The sequence below is a fragment of the Mus caroli genome, unplaced genomic scaffold, assembly GCF_978045245.1.
Source record: "Mus caroli unplaced genomic scaffold, Mus_caroli_1 scaffold_19, whole genome shotgun sequence".
In the NCBI taxonomy this organism is placed as follows: domain Eukaryota; kingdom Metazoa; phylum Chordata; class Mammalia; order Rodentia; family Muridae; genus Mus; species Mus caroli.
In genome coordinates, this window is record NW_028227274.1 from 75,372,032 (window position 1) to 75,395,380 (window position 23,349).

Here is a 23,349-nt window from a genome sequence, read left to right on the forward strand (position 1 = left end):
CTGGGTTTTGAGGACAACGAAATTATTATGTATGGTGCTCTGATAGGTCATATGACCCACATTTGTCAAAGGTCATTAAAGAGTAACAGAGAGAACCCTAATGTAAACTATGAACTTTGGGTGATGTTAAGTCACAGACTGTAATCTACACAGCACTTGGTCCAGTGTTAATAGTGGTAGAAGCTGTGTATGCATGTGAACTGAGCCCTTAATTTTATTACAGATCTAAAACTGCTCTAAAAGGTCTACTAAACCAAAAGGTAGTGTACCGAAGCAAACAGTTAAAAGGGGATCTTAGACATATCAGCTGTCGAAGTATAATGACTGGAGGAAACTATTAACAAAATGGATCATAGACCTAAATGAAATACATAAAGTCATGAAATGCTTAGAAGAAAAGCAAAGGAAGCGCCTATGTTTTTATTAAGCAGAAAGATTTCTTAGATCAATGCCTTAAATATCTAAGCAGGTATACTGAACTTTTCAATAAAATCCTATCTTGATAGACGTTCGAGTAAAATGGATGAGGTAGAAATTTGAAGAAAATATAAAAGTTCTACTTTCCTCCAGAAATATATAAAATACAATGTATGAGTAGATATAAGAGAGACTGGATATAGTGGTGCATGCCTTTAGTCTCAGCACTTGAAAGGCAGAAGATAGGTTTCTGTGAGCTTGAGACCAGCCTTCTCTGTTTAGGCCAGCTAGAACTGCACGGTGAGACCCTGTCTCAAACAAAACAAAACACACGTGCATGCAGGATCACTTCTCTCAACCAAATAATTGATTCAGAGGAATGTGCAGTCTACTAGGAAGCTAGCTGAAGCCTCCAGATGAGTCATCTTGGAGTTGACACCCTGTGAACTTAGAAGCCACCTGTCCCCATACTCAATGACCCAAAGTAGCCAAGTGCTTATTTTAACCATAAAAAAAAAAAAAAAAAAAAAAAAAAAAAACAAAAAACTTTAAGGAAAGATTCCGTGTTTAGAGCTGGGGAAAATACATGCTGATGATTACCTGAAACATTCTTTTCAGAAAAATATCACTACAGGAAAAAAACAAACCTCAGACATTTAAAAAGAGCAAGAAGTCTGGTCCAACAAGAACTGGTAAGGCAGGTAGGGGGAAGTACATAGTTAAAGCCTGGCTTGGACTCTGGAGAAGCAACTAGAATATACAGAGAAGGTGAGTCTTAGTGTGCAGCAAGGAAAGGAAAGCCTGGGACAGGCTCAGCTTCAAAGGAAAGGGACCAATCCCATGAGGGTGTGACTCAATGTCCTAGAAGACTTTTACACTGACAACAGCTCAGCAAGCAAAAAAACCCAGCCAAGCTTCAAACTAGGTACTCCACGGAAAAGAAGAGATTGGGGGGGAGGGGGGGGAAGCAGTTTAAAAAAAAAAAACCGCCTCAGCCAATTTTACTCAAAGAGGCCCGTCTTTTGAGTGTGAAAACTTGGCCAGTGCAAGCTGTTCTATGAAAGCACATTTGCCAACCCTCCTGGGACAATATACTCTTGTTTGCCCACGTACCCTTTCAAAACCTAAACCTAACTGCAGTAACTAAGCCTACAGGCTGCCCAGTGCAAATTCCCAGTCAGAAACTGTTCCCTGAAACACAAAAAAAAGTCTTTGTGTGTGTGTAGTATTCTTTAAGAATCTTGTTTAACATATTTTGATACTATTCCCCACAACTCTCTTTCTACATCTAGCTTAACTTTTAGACGACAGTGACTCAGTGGCAGAAACTTTCTCTGTTCTTCCTACTCTCTTTTATACACATAGTTTTTTGTTTGTTTGTTTGTTTTAGTTTTTGTTTTTTTTTTTTTTTGTGTGTGTGTGTATGTGGGGGGAGGGGGTGGTTGTTGTGGTTTTTTCGAGACAGGTTTTCTCTGTGTAGCCCTGGCTGTCCTGGAACTCACTCTGTAGACCAGGCTGGCCTCTGCCTCACAAGTGCTGGGATTAAAAGCAGGCACCACCGCTGCCTGGCCATAGTTTTGTTTTTTGACATTCGGATATATTTTGTCTTATTCTTTTTTAATCTTTGCAGACCTTTATTCTTTGCGTTATATATCATATTAACCAATACAAATTGGCAATGTTAACTTCTAGGAACAAAGAGATGGTATCTTATAAGAACATTTATGAAGAAATTGGGCATAACCTCATTCATCAAAAAATACTAAGCAAATATGATATATGTCTATTTTTTTGTATTTTAAAGTCTGTGACATCTCAACAAATTTCTCTACATACATGTTGTATAATAAATATACACGTGTTCATTCAAAAAATGTATGTTTAATACCATTACTCATTAGGCTAGAGTTCTAAGACCCAGCAAATGGGAAGAGATAAGAGAAAAGAGGCTGCAAAGGAGGAAAGTTTAACTCTCGTTAGATGACATGACTGTTTATGTAAAAACCCTAAACAAGAAACCTTCAGGACTACTAAGTGAATCACATTAACAAATATGTGTCTACATTTTCTGTATACTGGCAAGGAATTATTGAGGAAAATGAAAATTCCATTTGAGTAGCAGCTTCTCCTACTGGTAAGCACACAGCATGGTGAGATTTGGGTTTCTAAAGCATTCTCCAATAACAGGAGCCAGAACTCTTTGGAAATACGGCAGATTCTATAAATGGTAGCAGGAAATACATGAGCTAGAAGCAGCTCAGCACTGGAAAGACAAGTAATGGTAAGCTGTGCATGGTGGCACACGCCTATCATCTTAGCACTGAGGACGCAGAGGCAGGAGGATCAGGAGTTCCAGATGACTGTCTTAAAACAAAATGAAAGGGACTGCCAAAAGAAAATGGAAGAGTGTGTGGATGAAGGTATGCCAAGGTGATGTAGGAGGCCCCTCCTCCCCTCAACAGCACCTACAGGCATAAGCTAGAGTAAATACAGGAAGATCTACAAATTAGTTTTAGGCTATAGTCAAGTTTTATAAGCACTGGGAGTCCATACTGAGCCATATAAACGATCAAATTAATGAGTCAGTAAATGGAAGATGAGACAATTCTTCCATGCAAACTTCCAGATAATTTATGTAGTTATAAAGCCTGAAAGATGTGGAACACATACAAGATTGTGTGTAGTGACTTCCTTCCCAAGAGTATAGCATGGAAAGGGTAGAAAGTCTCTCTATAGAGGAAAGCTTTACCAGGTGATCAAGGTCAAAATTAACAGTAATTAGTAGTGTTACTTTTACACGTTCTTGTTATGATGAAGGCAGCATCTTATCCCACTAAATGCCCTGTAGAACCATGAGAAAAGCACTTGAGAAGTCTTCACTGAAAGGCATTCTGCCATCACTGAGAGGCATTCTACCACAATGCCTGCCCAGTGCTCCTCCAGGCTTCTGACGTCGTCCAACAGGGCAAGTCAAGAGGCTCTTGAGGAGACATGAAGACTAATGAGTGTTAGATGAGATCTCAGAACTTGGGGTCAGTGTTGAGTAAATTCTGGATTGTAGATGACAGCAGCCTGTTAATATTGGTTCGTTCCTTTTGACAGGTACAGCATACGAATCTGAGTTGTGATGGGGAAACTGAGTGCAAAATATGTGGGAACTTCTTGCACTCTCTTAATATTTTATATAGACGTGTTCAAGAAATGAGGCCAGGGGTGTACCTCAGTTGGTAGAGTACTTGTCTAGTGTGCATGAAGTCCTGGGCTTGATCTGCATAAATCAGCTGTGATTGTGAACACCTGCAATTTCAGCACTCGAGATATTGAAGCAGGAGACTTAGAATTCAAGGCTGTCTTCACCTACATCTCGAGTTTGAAGCTAACCCGAGATTCAAGTGAATGAATAAGAAACCATTATTTGAGAGAAATTAAAGAATAAATGAATAAATGGATGGATGGATATATATATATATATATATATATATATGTATATTCTAATCCCATCATTTTAAAGACAATATGGATAAGATTTGACATTGTTAAATAAAATTCCTAGAATTCTATCAGACTCTACAAATTCATTAAGTTATACCAAAATAATTTCGAAGACTAAAGTTTGAGGATTTCAGATTTCAAAACATACTAGAAAGCTATATTTAGAAACTGTTATTGCGGGGGCTGGTGAGATGGCTCAGTGGGTAAGAGCACCCGACTGCTCTTCTGAAGGTCCAGAGTTCAAATCCCAGCAACCACATGGTGCCTCACAACCATTCGTAATGAGATCTGACGCCCTCTTCTGGTCTGTCTGAAGACAGCTACAGTGTACTTACATATAATAATAAATAAATAAATAATAAATAAATAAATCTTTAAAAAAAAGAAACTGTTATTGCATATCTGTAGTTGAGTAGATCAATCAATAAAACTTCAAATTCAGCTGGGCAGTGGTGGCGCATGCCTTTAATCCCAGCACTTGGGAGGCAGAGGCAGCAGGAGGATTTCTGAGTTCAAGGCCAGCCTGGTCTACAGAGTGAGCTCCAGGACAGCCAAGGGCTACACAGAGAAACCCTGTCTTGAAAAACCAAAAAAAAAAAAAAAAAAAAACCAAACCAAAACAAACAAACAAACAAAAACCCTTCAAATTCAGAATTCATTCATACATGTAGTGACCTTGGTTTTCAACAGAAGTGCCAACTTGGTGGTGGTAGTGGTGGGATATCAGTAGATGGTATTGGGAGGAGGTAGATATTCTTACGGGAGAGAAGTGAGATCCAACCTCTGCCTTACACCACACATCATATATCTGCAAATGGTAAGTGTGTAAAGCTTCTACGGGAAAACACCAGAGGTGTTTATAGTACTTTAGGAGATTTCTTAGGACACAAACATCCCAAGGAATAAGAAGGAAAAAAATAGACTTGGCTTTATCAAAATGAAATTTTTCTTATAATTAAAAACAGCATTAAAAATTAAACTATGGGGGGCTGGAGAGATGGCTCAGCGGTTAAAAGCACCAACTGCTCTTCCAGAGGTCCTGAGTTCAATTCCCAGCAACCACATGGTGGCTCACAACCACCTGTAATGGGATCTGACGCCCTCTTCTGGTGTGCATGAAGATAGAGACCGTGTACTCATATACATTAAATAAATAAATTACAAAAAAATTAAACTATGTACCATATTCTGGGAGGAAATTTTACAAGTCACATATATTTGATAAAAGTACCCAGATCATCAGTCAGCTATCAGCAATCTATCATCTAATGTGTGTGTGTACACACACACACACACACACACACACACACACACAAATAAATTATATATTTATATATATATATATATATATATATATATATATATATATATATATATAATCTGCCATCTATCTGTCTTTTTATCACCGGTCACTATCTACAACTACAAATCAATAATGAAAGGGAATTAGTGGTACCATGAGGTGGAAAAAGTGCTCAAACATGTCTCTTAAAGGCAGGAATCCTGGTGAGCATGCGCGTGCTTTCTAACTCTCTCACAGATTCGTCAGCCACTGGACCACATAAATGAGGAAGTTGAGTTACTCAGTGTGTTAGGGTTCTCTGAGAAACAGTATGAATAGGGTGTGTGTGTGTGTGTGTGTGTGTGTGTGTGTGTATGTGTGCTTATGTAGCTGCAGTGACTGGGAAATCCAGAGGAGCCCTTGAGTCCCTTGCTGCTGGAGTTAATGTGATCCTGAGCTGCTAGAGTGAGTCCTGAGATCAGAACTCCAGTTTTCTGCAAGAGTAGTGCCCAGGCTGATTCATCTCTTCAGTTCCACAATGAAGGATTTAAAGACATGAGGTTGGCATTCAGGAGAGCTTGAGGTCAGGGTGAAGAACAAACTTAAGGACAGCTATTGGCCCTGGGGGCTGGAAGAAGTCCAAAGTTCTTAGATAAGTCCAGGCATCAAGCCAGTAGGTATCGAAGTCAAGGGCAAGCCAAGTTTAAGTTGCAGTGGGTGGTAAAAGAAACTGATTTAAGATTGTCATGAATGTGGAGGAGCCTTAGCCAGAAGCCAGCACTGGAAAGGCCCTCAGATTCCCTACTTTACAGATAAGGGATCTGAGGCTCAGAGAGGGAAAGCAACGTGTCCATGCCATATAGGCACTGTCTTTGGTTAGGGGTTCTCTCCATGCATTTTCTCTTGTGCTCATAGCTCAGCTTGTCCTCAGAAATGTTCAGTATCATCCAGGTGGGCTCCCCAGGTCGCCTCACTCAGCACTGCCTTGCACTGCTTGAGAGTGGGCAGGACATGACGAGCCAAGCTGGACCCTTTGTCTGTGCTCAACCCTAGTCCTGGAACAGGTATCCTCTTCATGTGGATGCAAGGCTGACCCTGAGAATCCTTATTTTAATCGAGCACATTGGAGGAAGTGTCTGCAAACGTGAGTGTAGCTGTTAGAAGATGTGTGTGCTAAATTTGATGGAGCAAAAGACAAGTGAAAAGTCACATTTGTTACCTCTGCTTTTTATAGCAACCTTCAAGTCTGGCTTTTCACACAAGGCTCCAAGTGGTTTCCTGATCCACAGCCTCATTAGATCCAGTGGGAGCAAGGGGGAGAGAGAATGCTAGGCCTGGGGGCCAAGGTGGTTAGCCTTCTGGTAGGCAGTGCCAGAGACTGTGCAGAAAGCTTGGGTGGACTTCAAATGCCCCTGCTCCTCTCCTCCCCTCCCCTCCTCTCCTCGCCCCTCTCTTCCCCTCCCCTCCCCTTTCTACTTACGAATCACCTTCATACTCAGTCAGGAGCCTCCAGATCTAGGCAACAGCAAGGAATGTCCGGGGCATCCAGTAAGAATGTAGGCACTGTCCCCTCAGCTCAAGAAATACTGACATTCTCCACAACGTAGTTTTCCTTTCTTGGAGGTGGACTGTGTTTCAGGATGGTTTTCCTACAAACCTGGACTAAACATGGAGACTGACCTGTCACCCAAGGGGGCCAAGCTGATGGAATGAATGTGATGCTGAGCTTCATTCAGTCGCCCACCTGAGGAAAGGCGTGGGGCTGATGGAGAACAGGATTGCCTTCTTGCCTGGGGCCTTGAGTTCCCCCTAGAGAAGGCTTAGAATTGGGCTTTCATAAGAACTTATGAAGCTGTCATTTCTTAGCTCTCAGGTCCGTTTTGCTGGCCGCATGGTGGCACTGTGTTGGTGTGGAAACAACCTGCCTTTGCTCACCCGAGCAAGGATGGAGCTTTGATGGATGAAAAGGAAGTCCAAGGCTGGAGGCAGGGAGGGAAAGAGACAAGACTCCTAGCATTGCCTGAACAACAGTGCAGGAAAGCAACAGGATGCCTGGATGGACAGCCATGTTGCATGCAAAAGCATCATGAGTGCTTGGGTCAGGAATGTAGGAGAGCGGCGGATGTGTCTGTCTCTAGATAGGAGCAGTGCTCATGGTGACGTCATTGTGGGAGCAGACCAGCCATGCCAGATCAATGCTTAGTGCAGCCTCTGCTCCTCTTTCTTTAATATGGTCCAGTAACGTGAGCTAAAGCAGGATGGCCATGTGTCTGAGCTCTGGGGTGAGATGGAAGAGGAAGACATTGAACTGACAGAATAGGAGGGGAACCAGCAGAAGGAGCTCGCCTTTCCTCTGTTGTGTAGCTGTTACTGAGTTCTACGCCAGAGGTGACCCTGGAGTCTTCACTTGTCAGATATAGTCACAGCTCTGTGTTCATGAAATTATCATGACTAAATGGATTAGCCCAGGGAACACTCAGCCTGTCTTACACAGGGTTTCTATTCCTGCACAAACATCATGACCAAGAACCAAGTTGGGGAGGAAAGGGTTTATTCAGCTTACACCTCCACACTGCTGTTCATCACCAAGGAAGTCTGGACTGGAACTCAAGCAGGTCAGGAAGCAGGAGCTGATGCAGAGGCCATGGAGGGATGTTACTTACTAGCTTGCTTCCCCTGTCTGGCTCAGCTTGCTTTCTTATAGAATGCAGGACTACCAGCCCAGGGATGGCACCACCCACAATGGGTCCTCCCCTCTTGATCATTAATTGAGAAAATGCCCCACAGCTGGATCTCATGGAGGCATTTCCTCACCTGAAGCTCCTTTCTCTGTGATAACTCCAGCCTGTGTCAAGTTGACACACAGAACCAGCCAGTACCCAGCCATTCCCTATGCATAGGGAGGGCAACCTCAACTCTGCCGTGCACACTTCCCAGCTCATGGACAAGACGTAGAGTTGTGATGTGATGGAGATTCCATGACAGTTGAGGAGGCTGCCTTGTGGACAAGCAGACTCAGGCTGTCCCTCCCCTTAGCCAGCTTTCCATAAAGAGACAAGGAACCTTCTGCTGTGGATGTATTCCTCAGGCCTCTCTGCCCAGAGTTAAGAACTTGTTGGGTTTATTTTTCTAAAATAAGCAGACCTGACCTCCATCTAATCAAACATCTGAACATCTCTGGAAGGGGTAAAGAGCTTTCCTCTGAATCCTCAAAATACACCAGGATGTTCCCGTTCCATAGTCGCTGCCCGATATGTTTATTATGTGACACCCTGGTTTTGCTGATGCGGCCAGGATGGGGCCGAGTGGTTTCTGGCCCTCCACTACCTACGAATGCTGCTTTCATCCCCAGGCCAGACTGGCCCCTGCCCTGACTGCTCATGCTGCCCTTGGCTCTGGCTGCTCTACATTCTCTTGTCCCTGAGTGTCCCACATATTCGGCTAAGCACCCATCTGCCTCTGCAGCTATTATTAGGCACCACTGCAACCCAATCAAGCCAAAGGATTTGGTTTTTATTAGCAAGTGTCATAAGGCTGGCATTTATATGTCTGTTTAGGAAACATCCTAGCAAGACTGAGATAAATATTGAAGATAATCTCTTTTAAGGACCAGCACTCTGGCCCAAACTTGCATTCAGATGTCTTTGGGACTGTAGGTAATTCTGAATCCCTTCCTTGGTCTTGTCACCTCTGGGTCACACTCAACAGTACCAGAGCCCCCAAACAGCTTCCAACCTGTCATGACTAGGGTTTGAGACCAGACTAGCCATCCCTCCCTCGTGGGAATCACAGAGGCAACCTGTGAACCAAACTCAGTGACTTGCCAGATAGGGATTTAGAGGTCCTTAGAGCATGTATGGGAAAGTTCAGTGGCTACTCCCTGTCCTGTGGTTCCCCAGGACTGTGCTTAGAGACCCAGAGGGAGATAATACACCTTATCAGACCTTCAAAACTAGTGAGTGGTAGAGGTGAGAGAGACTTTTGGAGATAGGCCCCAAAGGACATGCTCTTTCCACTGTGTGTTTCCTGAGGTGGCCCAGGGTGTACCACAGAAGACACGGGGCCCGGAAGAGTAGCAGAGATGAAAGAGTTCAATATGGCACCTGAGCCTGGAGGAAGACGAGGGGCCGCAGGTGCGGATGGTTTCTCTCCTTCATTGTTTTTCTTACATGGTCATCTTCATGCTGTGATTATTAACAGAGAGCTGCACATCAGGATTGATTGATGTACTCTTTGGAGCATATGTTCTACTTTTTACAAAGGTTACAAAGAAAAGAATCATTGAGTCCTATTGTAATTTTGAACATCATGCGATTATTGAGTCCTAATGTATTTTAATTTTGCTCTCAAATTCATGCGGCTCTTGTTTGCATCTATGCAAATGATATCTGCTAAGAATCTGAAGATATTCAGGTAAAATTCCAAAGTTCCTCAAGTCTAGTGTTAACTGATTGATACAGACAGCCAGTCCATGGCAGCGCCAGGCTTGACACTTGAGCCTGTGTCCTGCCCACCGCCCATATGCCACAGCAGGCTTCTGACCTGGCCGAGAAGGTGGGATGGCAAGACCCATGGCAGCAAGGTTTTGGTGGAAGAAAAGCAGCCACGGTTCGGGCTGGAATGAGACCACTGAAGAGTCGGACAGAGATCAGAGAGCTTGAGTGTGAAGCTGGAGGGGACAGGGGAGAACAGTGGACACCTGTCCAATGTCACCCTTTTGCTGAGTGTGTACTAGTGAGAAGACTTCCCCCATCTAAGGTCACATTTGATCCTGACAAGCAGCTTTTACTCCTGCACCACGGTTCTCAGTGCTCCCCAGGCTGTGCGACACCACCCGGCCACTTCCTCCAGCCTTGTCACAGCCTCTGGAGTCGAACATCAAGGCACTCAGTCAACAAAGAAATTTGTCTCTACCCTAGGCAAGGAGGCCGCCCTGGCTTATTACCTCACCGTGAGCTTGATGATTATAACCACGCATGTGAGAGTCTCTCAGTCTCTTTCTGCACCTCCTCAGTTGACTTCCCAGAATCACATGTATCTACCACTCTGAATGTGCTAATTAATTTCCCTGTGGCTCCTGCTCTGCGGCTTGACACTGGTCTTCAGGACCCAAGAGTCTATTGTCTCCAAGGAGGAAGGTGGAATCATATCAGACCACCAAATGAACACTTGCTCTGTAACCCATGGTGATCAGAGACAAGTCTTAAGAGACTGCAGGTCACAGTCAGAGGGTCATTTATGCATATAAGTGTCACACTGTGAGCTCCAGGTCCAACACAACCGTAAATAAATCTGATGGGTTGGTAGTAGACAATAGGTTCATATGTTATGATTCATCGAGCCTTTGTGGAGACAATGTATAAACCAAGGGAAGGCCTTTTGTATTGTCCAGGCTAGGTCTGTGCACAGGTTCTGCATATCCCGCTGTGGAGTGGAGCCTGCAACACAGCCCATAGGCCAGCTCTCCTTGTGGGTTGGCCATGCTTCCACATTAGAGAAACTTAGTGAAACACTAGCTATGGAAACTATGTTTCATGAATTGTGTGACAGTTAGCATCTGACCTTTTGAGATCATGCTGGATCCTGTTATTTTTCATTGTTCACTTGGCTCATGAGACTGAGTCAGGGTAAACTCATGTCATAGCCGGACTGTCAAACTGATGACCACACATGTCACTAACTGGGGCCTCTGCTCAGGTTCTCAGGCAGAGCACATCGGTCTGGAGTATTGGCTCATAAGAGGCAAGAAATTTTCTGAACAACAAATTCTATTCCCATTCCCTTTAATTCTGTTAGAAAATCAAGTATATGTTCCATGGGGAAACCAGCCGCAGTGGTTGAAAATACCTGAGGCTGTGATTAGGATGTCAGTTGTGTGTGTATTCCTCTACAGCACTGGGAACACAATTCGAATGGGATGCAACGTCGACAACATTCTCAGATGTTTCTCCAGCTTCAGTCTCTCCATCTAGGCATTAGATGAGACTTCTCAGAGTCTCCCCCAAGAGGGGAGACTGGAAGAGCAGAGAAGAGCATCGACTTGTACCAGCAATCTGGAGGACAGAGTCCCAGAAGGCAGGGGTAGTGCACAGCATACACAAGCTCTAGGAACTGTGTAATTCTTCCGAGGACCATCCCTAGCCACGCTTAACCTCCTGCCATGGATCTCAAATGAACTGAATGATGAGACACTTAATAAGGTGACAGATTTTACAAAACAGTGATCATATTTCACTCCTCTTCTCCTGCTTCCATGGAAGAAGGCAAAGGATGGAATCTTAGGTTGCTTAGTACTACCTGCTGATAGGGCGAGGGACTGAATGCCAGGAGTGAGGCCCAATGCCTGTAGGGTCTAGAAGACTAAGAGCTTTCCATGTCTCAGACAAGGGTCCATCAGCTTGAAGCATGGATAGCAAAGATGCAGTTTTGCAGTAGTCCATGGGTAGAGTCCCAGCTCCCAAGGTTCTGCCTCTGGCTCACCCACCAACCTTGTCTCTAAGGTGCATGGAGCCAGCATTGCCACAGCCCCTGCTGGAGCCTCTACTTACCTCATGCTCTCACCTAGAGCATTGTCTGCACCTGACTGAGCATCCTTTCCCATCCTGTGCAAGCCCCGGTCACTTCTCCAGACAGATGTCTTCTGTGCAGTCCCACCACTCCTCCCAGCCACTCCCACTGGTTTATCCTAAAGGTTTGTCCACCCGACTTCCTCACTGGACACTAATCTCCTGCGAAGGCACAAACTGATGCCATCTTTCCTTCCCAGGACCCAGTCTTTAAGATGAGTGAAGGAAGTTTGGCGTTCCATTTAGCTCCCACATCATCTAAGCAGGACCCAAATGACCTTATCCCACAGCGAGCCTGTGCCTGGCTAGCTACAAGAATGTGGCAAACTCGAGATGGGCCAGAACCTTTTTTGCACTCTGCTGTGTTGGCTGATGGCTGGAAGGTTTGGGCTGGAGGTGGCACTGCAGGAAGGTTCAGGATTAGAAATGATGTCTATGTACTTCATAGGGGCAATGAACAAGGGGTAGAAATCATAGCTCCAGTACACAATGCTAAGTGACTAAATATCAGGATGGATGATGTAAAACCCAGGACCAGAACTCAGGTTGTTAGCCCAGCTCTGTAGATTGTGAGGCTGTAACTGGAGCATTTGTGCTCACATGGTAACCGATGCTTTCATCACAAACACTCTCCGGAAGCCAAGAGCAGCCTTCAAAGGTCTGACTCGTTAACACAAATGTAAAGAGGCACACGAGCGGCACACATGTATCACACACGCCTTGAGCACATGCGTGGAATGTCACTTACATAATCTGGCAGGCCGTGGTTGGGCCGCATGAAATAAAAGCCAGCTTCTAGAAGCCCACAGAAACTGCTAGGTTCCTTCCTCCCTTCAAGCTGTTCTATTTTATACTGGAGACAATGCTCGCGGCATGAGTAATTCCCATCAGTTATCAGTAATTTAGCAGATTGTGCCAATGTTGACATTTGTTCCCGGCTTAATTGTGCATGAGTGTGTGTTTTAAACAATGATGCAGCTGTCCCCATTCCTGGCAATTACACTATAAAATGGTGTTCGCCCGAATCTGGCATTGCGATCACTTAGCCACGTGTTTACTCTTTTGTTTGCTAAGTCCTTCCGACTGTTAGCTACAGATCTAGGACCAGAGCTTTATCGGCCTAGGGTATCATTTGGCTCCGCACTGCTCATAGCATCGACGATTTCAAACTTGTTCATTTCATGACCTTAGGTCTCTGATTCCACTAGACTTGCAACTAGTGGGTTAAATATAACTCTTTGATTTGGTCTGAAAGAAATTGGATTTCAAATGCCGTTGGGTTAGAGGAGCAGTGTCAGCAGACATGTACCAGATTATTTCTGGTCTTTCCGCAGAGTATCAAGTGATGGAGACCCGCCCCTTACATGTTGTCACAAAGCCTCAGCTGTGCCCATCACCTGCACCAATCTCATTTCCTGCCGATCCATGCTAGTATCAGAGAGTAAGGACGTCTGGGGCTGCTGTTGTCTCTCAGTGACCCCCCCCCCCCGTGCTCTTCTTTTCCCTGTTAGGTCAGAAGGTGATGCTCATGTCACCTCGGCTGGCGATGGCAATACAAAATAAATATCTACTTAAAAATACGTCCCTTTCGGAAAACCATTTGGCAGTAGTCGCTGAAGCTGAATATCCACACATTATCTGAGTGAACAATTTCTCTTCCAAACGAGGATGCCCAGTTGACATGCACGCATGCATGCATCTATCAGAGAGAAGGCTTGGAACGGATTATGGCAGCAGCTGCCAGATGTGTGTCAACAGTAGAAATGATAGTGCTGGCCATGTAGTAGTGATAGCACTGGCCATGTAGTAGTGATAGCACTGGCCATGTAGTAGTGATAGCACTGGCCATGTAGTAGTGATAGCTCTGGCCATGTAGTAGTGATAGCACTAGCCATGTAGTAGTGTTAGTGCTGGCCATGTAGTAGTGATAGCGATGGCCATATAGTAGTGATAGCACTGGCCATGTAGTAGTGATAGCACTGGCCATGTAGTAGTGATAGTGTGGCCATGTAGTAGTGATAGTGTGGCCATGTAGTAGTGATAGTGTGGCCATGTAGTAGTGATAGTGTGGCCATGTAGTAGTGATAGTGTGGCCATGTAGTAGTGATAGCACTGGCCATGTAGTAGTGATAGTGTGGCCATGTAGTAGTGATAGTGTGGCCATGTAGTAGTGATAGTGTGGCCATGTAGTAGTGATAGTGTGGCCATGTAGTAGTGATAGTGTGGCCATGTAGTAGTGATAGCACTGGCCATGTAGTAGTGATAGTGTGGCCATGTAGTGTGATAGCACTGGCCATGTAGTAGTGATAGTACTGGCCATGTAGTAGTGATAGTACTGGCCATGTAGTAGTGATAGTACTGGCCATGTAGTAGTGATAGTGTGGCCATGTAGTAGTGATAGTGTGGCCATGTAGTAGTGATAGCACTGGCCATGTAGTAGTGATAGTGTGGCCATGTAGTAGTGATAGTGTGGCCATGTAGTAGTGATAGTACTGGCCATGTAGTAGTGATAGTGTGGCCATGTAGTAGTGATAGTGTGGCCATGTAGTAGTGATAGTACTGGCCATGTAGTAGTGATAGTACTGGCCATGTAGTAGTGATAGTACTGGCCATGTAGTAGTGATAGCACTGGCCATGTAGTAGTGATAGCACTGGCCATGTAGTAGTGATAGCACTGGCCATGTAGTAGTGATAGCACTGGCCATGTAGTAGTGATAGTGTGGCCATGTAGTAGTGATAGTGTGGCCATGTAGTAGTGATAGTGTGGCCATGTAGTAGTGATAGTGTGGCCATGTAGTAGTGATAGTGTGGCCATGTAGTAGTGATAGCACTGGCCATGTAGTAGTGATAGTGTGGCCATGTAGTAGTGATAGTGTGGCCATGTAGTAGTGATAGTGTGGCCATGTAGTAGTGATAGTGTGGCCATGTAGTAGTGATAGTGTGGCCATGTAGTAGTGATAGCACTGGCCATGTAGTAGTGATAGTGTGGCCATGTAGTAGTGATAGTGTGGCCATGTAGTAGTGATAGTGTGGCCATGTAGTAGTATGGTAGTATAATGCTTGCCTAACAGGCACACTGGGTCCTATTAAGGTCTTAAAAACAAAAAGCAAAAAGCTATGCTGCAGTCCTATACATCATAAAGATTGCACAATCTCTAGCTTTGCACTGCATACATTTTGTTCCACTGCAAAAGGACTACACATTTAGTATCATAAGGAGCACATAATGAATATACAGCTTCAAGCTGTGTTGCTAGGGTGTCTCTCTCTTTATAAATTTTATGCTTTTTAAAATGACTTTATGAGCATGGGCGTTTTGACTGCAGGCATGTCTGAGAGGGCGTGTTGGATCCCCTGGAATTGGGGATAGAGTTGTGAGCTGCCATGTGGGTGCTGGGAATTGAACCCATGTCCTCTGGAAGAGCCGGTGTTCTTAACCGCTGAGCCATCTCTCCAGCCCCATGGGGTCTCTCTCTCTCTTTTTTGTTTTTTTATGAGTCTCAAAGACTGAAATCAAGGTCAGGGCAGCTGGAGCTCAGGACCCTCTTTGAAGCTTCTTGAGGTTGTTGTGAGAATTCACTCTTTTTTTTGTGTGCAGCTCTTGGCTCTTGGCCAGGAGCCGATCTCTGCTCTGAGAGGACATCTGAGCTCTTTGCCAAGAGCTTCCCTCTATCTTCAAAGCCATCAGCAAGCAAATGCTGTCTTGAATCAATCCCTTTCATGATTCAAATCACCTCCAAGGCAGAGCCCAGTTCTCTTCAAGGACTGGTGATCAGGGCCATAGAGAACAACCACTGATCCGAGAGAGAGAGAGAGAGAGAGAGAGAGAGAGAGAGAGAGAGAGAGAGAGAGAGAGAGAGGCCAGCTGATCACATACAGAAACCCCTATGTGCAGCAGCACCTGTGCTAACCAACACTCAAGCTGAGTGTCCTGGGGGAAGGTGTGTGTGCAAGAGCATGAGCCTCCCTGCCATGAACAATGACATAGGTGGACTTCACAGTTGACCATGAGCAAGGAAAATCAGATACATTTACATTTACAGGAAACATATGAACAGCAAATGCTTTTAGTTTGGTATTGGAAGTCAGAGGAAGCTCTGTGAGGTGGCTTAGTGGGTAAAAGCCCTGGCTTTGCAAACCTGATGCCTATAGAGTTTGACCCTCAGAACCATTGGGTGTGCAGAGGCCATAAAGGAGCACGAGGAGATCTAGGGGGTGACGAAGACTCCTGAGCCATTTTCTGGTCACATCACCGTGCTCGGCTTATGAAAATGCAGCGACTTAGATATTGATGGTCCATACTCATTTAGTAAATGTACTACACTTTAATTAAAAGTCTCATGGAATAACTTGGATTCATTACTATAATACGGGTTTGTTCATTTCTCCAGGGAAGCTTGCATCCAAAGACAGTTCTCAGAATGGTACCTGCCGGTGAGGGAGAATGAAAGGAAACAAGGTGACAGTACCGGAGGAAGGGGTTAGCCTGGGTCAGCCACCCCGGTTTATAAAGCTCTTCCCTATGGTTGAATAGTGACAGATCTGAAAGCCGATTTAGTTTCCTAGAACTAAAGTGTAACCAGATTCTCTGAGTGTTTCCATCCTGCGGAGTTGACCCCAGGAATGCGCCTGAAGAGATGTCTATCTCTCGCCTTTTTGTTTTTTTTTAAATTTACTTTTTACTTATTCACTTTACATCATACTCACTGCTCGCCTCCCAGTCACCTCCTCCCACAACCTGACATTCTTGAATGCACCTCGCCCTGGTTATGCATACAGAGGGCCAACTATGGGCCAAAAATGTTAACTTTTAAACCTTTGCTGAGTTTCTTGCTGTGATTCAAGTTTTGTCAAGTTCGGTGTAAAGCAGCCCCGACTCTGGAACCTCTGGAGTGTTCTAGCATATTCTGGGAACGGCGCCTTAGTAGTGGATCGCTGCACATGATGGACTCCCAAGCCTACGCAGGGTCGGGTTGGCTGTAAGGAACCCTGTAAGGTGGCATTCTTTAGTTAAGGATCTCTGTGATCCTTACCCCCCAGTCACCTCCTCCCACAACCTGACATTCTTGAATGCACCTCGCCCTGGTTATGCATACAGAGGGCCAACTATGGGCCAAAAATGTTAACTTTTTTTTAACGGCTTCCCGTTGCATCTCTGGGGACGGTTTCCCCAGCTTACATTGAAGCACAGAGTGCTCACTGCTGGACCCAGTGACTTCTTACAGCTTTGGGCAACCGTAGTACCCGAAGGCGGCCTGCTGTTGACCTACTACTGTCTATGAATAGCTCCAAAGGATGAGACAAAGTCCCACTATCTGGGTGACAATGGGGTTATTGACAAAAGGCCGCGAGCTGCAGATGTTGGGATGGTGAGAGGGTAGAGGCGGGGGGTGGGGGTGGGTGGGTGCGCGGTGGGGTGGGGGAACGGGACAGCAGACCCTGAATTTCTGCTCAGCCAGAGTTGGAAGGCCCCAGGGACAGTTCCTCAGTCCATTAGCATGCAGGGGCCGCGCGCGCCGTCCTTGAAGGTCTGCCCGGCTGACCTTGCTCCGCTTTCACAGAGGATTCTCCAGCAGCGCACGAGGACGCTGCCGCGGTGACTCAGTGACCTGCGTACCGCATGCAAATGCTCGTCTCGACGAGGTTGCCTCTGCGGTCTGCGCTCCTCCGAACCCCGATTCCAACCTGGCTCTTTACGCTATGCCCCTCCCCTTCCCCACGGCCCGGCGTCCTGAGGTTGCGTCGCCCACCTCGCCTCCGCAGCGTCGGAGGCCAACCTTCGCACTCCCGGGCTGCGGGCGCGGGGACCAGACGCGCTGTTCCCCGGTCGGCCCCGTGCGCCCGGCGCCCCGAATCCCGAGCCAGCCCAGAGTGGGCGGCGCGTTGGGCTGAGTCTCGGCCCAGCCTCGCCGGCCCGGATCCCCATTGGTCGTCACCTCGGCGGGAGGGCGGTCCGGTCCCCGCACCTGCCGTCGCCCCTCCACGGGCAGATCGGCGGCTGCGGGACACCGGCGCCCAGAAGCCGCAGCACGAGAGGGCAGGCCTGGGGCTCAGCGGATCTCCACGCGGCCGGCCCTGTCCTTTTGCTGCCGCCGCCGGGACTGAGCCCGCGGGAAACTTTGCCCCGCCAAGTCCTCTGCCCTCTTGACCACGCAGTTCTCCTAAGGGCCCCCGGGGCCCCCGCATAGCGCGCGTGATTGCTGCCCCGCCCCGCCCAGTGCGTCCGCGGCGCCGGGCCGCCAGGATGCGCTACGCAGACCCCTCCGCCAACAGAGATTTGTTGGGGAATCGAACTTTGCTCTTCATCTTCATCTGCGCCTTTGCCTTGGTGACCTTGCTTCAGCAGATCCTGTACAGCAAGAGCTACATCAAAAGGTAAGAAAGTCTGAGGGGTGGGATACACCGAGTCCGGCGGTAGCCTTCCTGAGGTCTGCCTGTCCCTTAGCAGGGACACCTCTGTGGTGTGCCCTATGGCATCTCTGCTGCCAGCCAGAGGACAGCGCCAGCTGCGTTGCCTGTCCTGGTGCAGTTATGGAGACGTGTGTGTGTGTGTGTGTGTGTGTGTGTGTGTGTGTGAACGTGGGCAGCAGCTTGGAATGCCGAGCGGCAAAGCTGACCATAAATACATGTGTATGCCCAAAGCTGTGCTGTTGTCCCCCAAACCTACATTTCTGTGGCCATTTGCAACAGACGGGGGGGGGGAGGGGTAGTTTTTCCTTCTTAGTTTGGCAAAGTCTAAATTTTTGTAGGGGACCCTGGAGGTATAGGCTATTTCTCCCCAGGAACTCCCAACTAGGTGGGGTGGTGGTGGCACAGGTATGGACGGTAATTTCTACAGACCTGTGAGACAACCTGATCACCTCCAAAGCAGATTGGTTCTTTTGCATCCTTAGCATCAAAGGCAGCAGGCGTTGGGCTCTCTCACCCCTTCACCACCTACAGCCAAACTCCTTGAAGAGAAAGGGCAGTACATGACGCTCAAAATTCAGGCCCGGCCTCTGTCTCTGTATGAGCAACATACAGGGATATGCCAGGCTCCCGAGGCTCTGCTGTCTGGTGGAGCTGAGGCTAGCTACCTGCCTGATTGGAGGTAGGAGTTCTGCTTTGGATGCCCCCCATACTAGAGTCTCTGGTAGAAAGAGCCCCTCTCCTTTCCTTACCTCTCTGCTGGAGGCCCCTCCTTCACCACCAGGGCCCATCGAAGCTGACTGCCTTCCACTCAAATGGATAGGAATGAAATTTTCTTTTCAGAACTGTCCTAGTAACAGAATGCTGCCCTTTCTCTATTCAGCCTTGGGGGTCTGCATCGGTCACATACGCTCCCATTCCGGGCTGCTCAAAGTGTGTGTGTGTGTGTGTGTGTGTGTGTGTGGTGAGAGTTGTTGCTGGTGATTTGCTCCCCACAGGAAAGCTAAGTAGTCTAGCTGTCCCTTCCTCCTGACTCCCCAGAACTGAGGTCTGTGTGGCCCCTTGCTACATACATTCATTTCCCTGCATGCACTGCTCCCGACTTCCCCAGACAATTTCCTTCCTGGGTTGGCATCAGTTCATGTGTTCTGTGTGGCACTGCTGGCTTTAAACACTCTCCAGTCTCCCCACCTGCTGGGATGTTCCTGAACGCTTTGCCTTGCAGCCTTGCTGGATCTTCGAACCTGCTTCTTGGTAGGGCAGCTCTTGGTTTCTGCCCCCTACTGGTAATTCCCCAGAGCTGTCTGGAATTCTTGGAGCTTCTGGTGGGACAGAAAGGAGAGAGGCATCAGGGCCACAGTAGGTGCCAGCCACACTCCTGCCTGATTGTTCTGGCAAACCCTGCCTGGGTTTGGATGGGTGGGCGAGTTGTCCAGAACCCAGCCGGTGGATGGCTTGCTTCCTATTCTCTATTTCTTAGAGACCCTGACCCCTAGACAGTAGATAAAACCCTGCAGGCCTCACTCCAGGAATCCTGTTTAATGGTAACCAAACAGTCAAGACTGGTGTATGCTCCATCCAGGAGGGGAGTCGAGGAGAGTGCTATAAAGAAGCCGATGATGGAGTTCTGGTGCTCAGTGGGATTAAAATCTCTCTGGGGGAAACAAATGGCCACAAGTGAGAGGAGAAGTACACAGCTGAGAAGAGTGGTGGGTGGGAACGGCTGGGGAGACTGCCTGGAGGAGGCGGAGCTCTTGTGGGCCTCGAAGGCAGGTAAGATCTGGATGGGGCACACCTGTAACAGAAGGAAGGAAGGAAGGAAGGAAGGAAGGAAGGAAGGAAGGAAGGAAGGAAGGAAGAAAGGAAGGAAGAAAGGAAGGAAGGAAGGGAAGGAGGAAGGAAGGAAGGAAGGAAGGAAGGAAGGAAGGAAGGGAGGGAGGAAGAAGGAAGGGAGGAAGGAAGGAAGGAAGGAAGAAAGGGAAGGAGGGAGGAAGGAAGGAAGGAGGAAGGAAGGAAGGAAGGGAAGGAGGAAGGAAGGAAGGAGGAAGGAAGGAAGGAAGGGAAGGAGGAAGAAGGAAGGGAGGAAGGAAGGAAGGGAAGGAGGAAGGAAGGAAGGAGGAAGGAAGGAAGGGAGGAAGGAAGGAAGGAAGGAAGAAAGGGAAGGAGGAAGGAAGGAAGGAAGGAGGAAGGAAGGAAGGAAGGAAGGAAGGAAGGAAGGAAGGAAGGAGGGAAGGGACAACCCTGAGACAGGATACAAGAGCGGCCTCGCCCTCTCCCTTCTCACTGGCACCTGACCCCACCTGCACTGCCATGCTTGCCTCCATATCTGGCCTGTCACCAGCCTTCCCTGGTCCTGTGTCTTGTGGCCGACTCATTTGCTTATGTGTCCTGTTTCCTCACACATCATAGTTGCTCTGAGTTGGCTCCAGGGGAGTGTTTGTTTTGTGTCTATCTGGAAACAGCAAAGATCTGCACTGGAGTTCCCTGGGAAGGGCCTGGGATGCAGACTCCTGAGCCCTTGCGTTGAACTCCTTTCCAGGATTGAACAACTTCTAGGTTGTCGTCTGAAAAGCTGCCTCTCTGGAAGGTCCCCTGAGGGACAAGCAGCAAAGCTCCACTTGACGCCATAGGCCAGTAGATCTCTGTCAGGTCAATTTTTCCCTTAGATATTAGCGTAGCCACATCTTTGGTTTGCCACATGGGGAGAGGAGATGCTGCTGACATCCAGGAGGGAGTGGGTTGGGATGCCCCCCAAATCGCTTTAGGTCCAGATTGCCTGCACAATGAAGATATTTCAGCCTCAAATGTCAGTGGTGCTGAGGCTGGAGACTGCACTAGGTCAGAAGCTGGGAGGGAGGGATTAGGGTTTGCCTGAGGTTGCACGTGTCACACATGAGTGACAAAAGAAGTCATTAATAAATATGGATAATGAACAGATGACTGAAGGTTGGAGCAGGTGTGTGTGTGTGTATGTGTGTGTATGTGTGTGTGTATGTGTGTGTGTATGTATGTATGTGTGTGTGTATGTGTGTGTGTACATGCATGGCATTATAATTAGGTGTAGTCTTTGGAAGGGACGTATGATATAAGGGGGTAGGGCTGTGTGACAGCAGTGTCTAGTGACCTCACTGGCATACTCCAAAGGTTGAGGGCAGATTGAGCTTGGTTTATAGGTCACGGGGAGCCACACGTGGTCCTCGAGTAGGGTAGTAACTTGATAAAAGCTCTTGGAAAGGAATTGTACAGGAATATCCGGATATTGTACAGGAAGGCTCAGGGAGGGAGAGGCACTGGAGGTGTGCTTAACAGCTTCTCAGAAGTGGGAGCGTGGCTCAGGGGATTCTGAAGCCCACGGTAGAGGCACAAGGATGGTAAGCTTGTCTAGTGATGCTAGGTGAAGTTGCTGCAGCAGGAAACGGGCGATGTTGGCTGATGTGCATTCATCGATCCAGGTATCTGCCTGTCTGCCTATCTATCGTATCTATCGTATCTATCTATCTATCTATCATCTATCTATCTATCTATCTATCTATCTATCTATCTATCTATCTATCTATCTATCTATCTATCTTGACCTCTTTGTCTTTCCCTGGAATGTGCAATGGGCTCTTTTGACAAGAGCCATCATAAATGGCTAAAATCGTAGTGACGTGCCTCATTAGGAAGCAAAGGGAGCAGTGTGGTGGCCTAGTGAGTGCCATCTCTCTGCAGCAGAAGCCATACACGGTGGCTTGGGAGGAAAGGACTAAGAAGGAGTGAAGTTTTGATGTTTGGCTTTCCATGTCCACTTCAGCCTTACTGTACACTATTTCCTATACACTGAGTACTTACTATACACTGAGCACTTATACACACTGAGTACTTGTTATACACTGAGTACTTACTATACACTGAGCACTTATACACACTGAGTACTTGTTATACACTGAGTACTTATTATACACTGAGCACTTATACACACTGAGTACTTGTTATACACTGAGTACTTATTATACACTGAGCACTTATACACACTGAGTACTTGTTATACACTGAGTACTTATTATACACTGAGCACTTATACACACTGAGTACTTGTTATACACTGAGTACTTATTATACACTGAGCACTTATACACACTGAGTACTTGTTATACACTGAGTACTTATTATACACTGAGCACTTATACACACTGAGTACTTGTTATACACTGAGTACTTATTATACACTGAGCACTTATACACACTGAGTACTTGTTATACACTGAGTACTTATTATACACTGAGTACTTATTATACACTGAGCACTTGTTATATCCCAAGTACTTACTATATACTAGGTACTTGCTGTACACTGAGTATGTTCTATACTCTAAGTAGTTGCTATACATTGAGTACTTACTCCACACTGAGTACCCCTGGGCCGTTCTGTGGGTCACGTGTGGGCTTCAAGGAAGACAGAGAGCACCACAGAGGCACGGACTAGCGGCCCTGAAGGTTAGGAGGGAGCTGCTTTAGGAAAGGGTTTGCTTGGCTTACAGAGGACATCTGAAGAGGTCTTAAAGAAAGGGCAATGATCCCTGGGCACAGGTGGGGGTGGGAGGGAGGCTCAGAAGCCCAGTGTGAGAAAAGAATGGAGAGTGGAGTGGACGGAGCGGCCCACAGAGAACAGGGCTAGAGCTGCATTGCCAGCCAGGTGAGACGGTCACGGTACGAGGACAAGGTTGGACTGTGTGTGAGAAGGCGTGCGCTGGGGAGTGGAGAAGCATGAGTTTGAGCCTGTATTTGCTTGGTTGTGGCAGGCAGTCTGTCTGCAGCAAGCCAGCGAACTCATTGGAAAGACACTCTGAAGTGACACATGGGGAAGAGCCAGGCTGGCAGCGAGGGTTTTGGAATCACCGGCCTCAAATCAGTGCGTTCTGAACTTTCTGATTGTCATGTACGGTGAGGAAACACAGGCTTCTCGGTGACAACAAACACTCTGTGGAGTAACATTTGGCTCTGCTATGAGAAATGTGCTCTGATATTTTCTATCCAGTTGTATTAAAGCACAGCTTCGTAGGGGAGCCAGAGAGATGGCCTCAACAGCCTCTTACAGACATAAGGATTTGGTTCCCAGCACCTACGTGGTGGCTCACAACCATCTGTAGTTCCAGTTCTGGAGGGTCCACCGCCCTCTTCTGGTTGTTGTGGGCAACACACAAA

The 23,349-nt window shown here is 47.0% G+C and overlaps 1 protein-coding gene and 1 pseudogene across 2 annotated transcripts in view; one reads left to right on the forward strand and one right to left on the reverse strand.

Moving 5' to 3' along the window:
• Nucleotides 1–3,056: 3,056 nt before the first annotated feature.
• On the reverse strand, nucleotides 3,057–17,943 carry LOC147000331 (uncharacterized; annotated as a pseudogene).
• St8sia5 (ST8 alpha-N-acetyl-neuraminide alpha-2,8-sialyltransferase 5) overlaps nucleotides 17,747–23,349 on the forward strand; it is a 66,941-nt gene continuing 61,338 nt past the window's right edge. For both annotated transcript variants that reach the window (XM_021150930.3, XM_021150931.3), the window contains exon 1: nucleotides 17,747–18,132. In XM_021150930.3, coding sequence (XP_021006589.1) covers nucleotides 18,002–18,132 — 131 coding nt within the window. In that variant the 5' untranslated portion in view covers nucleotides 17,747–18,001. The remainder of the gene's footprint in view (nucleotides 18,133–23,349) is intronic.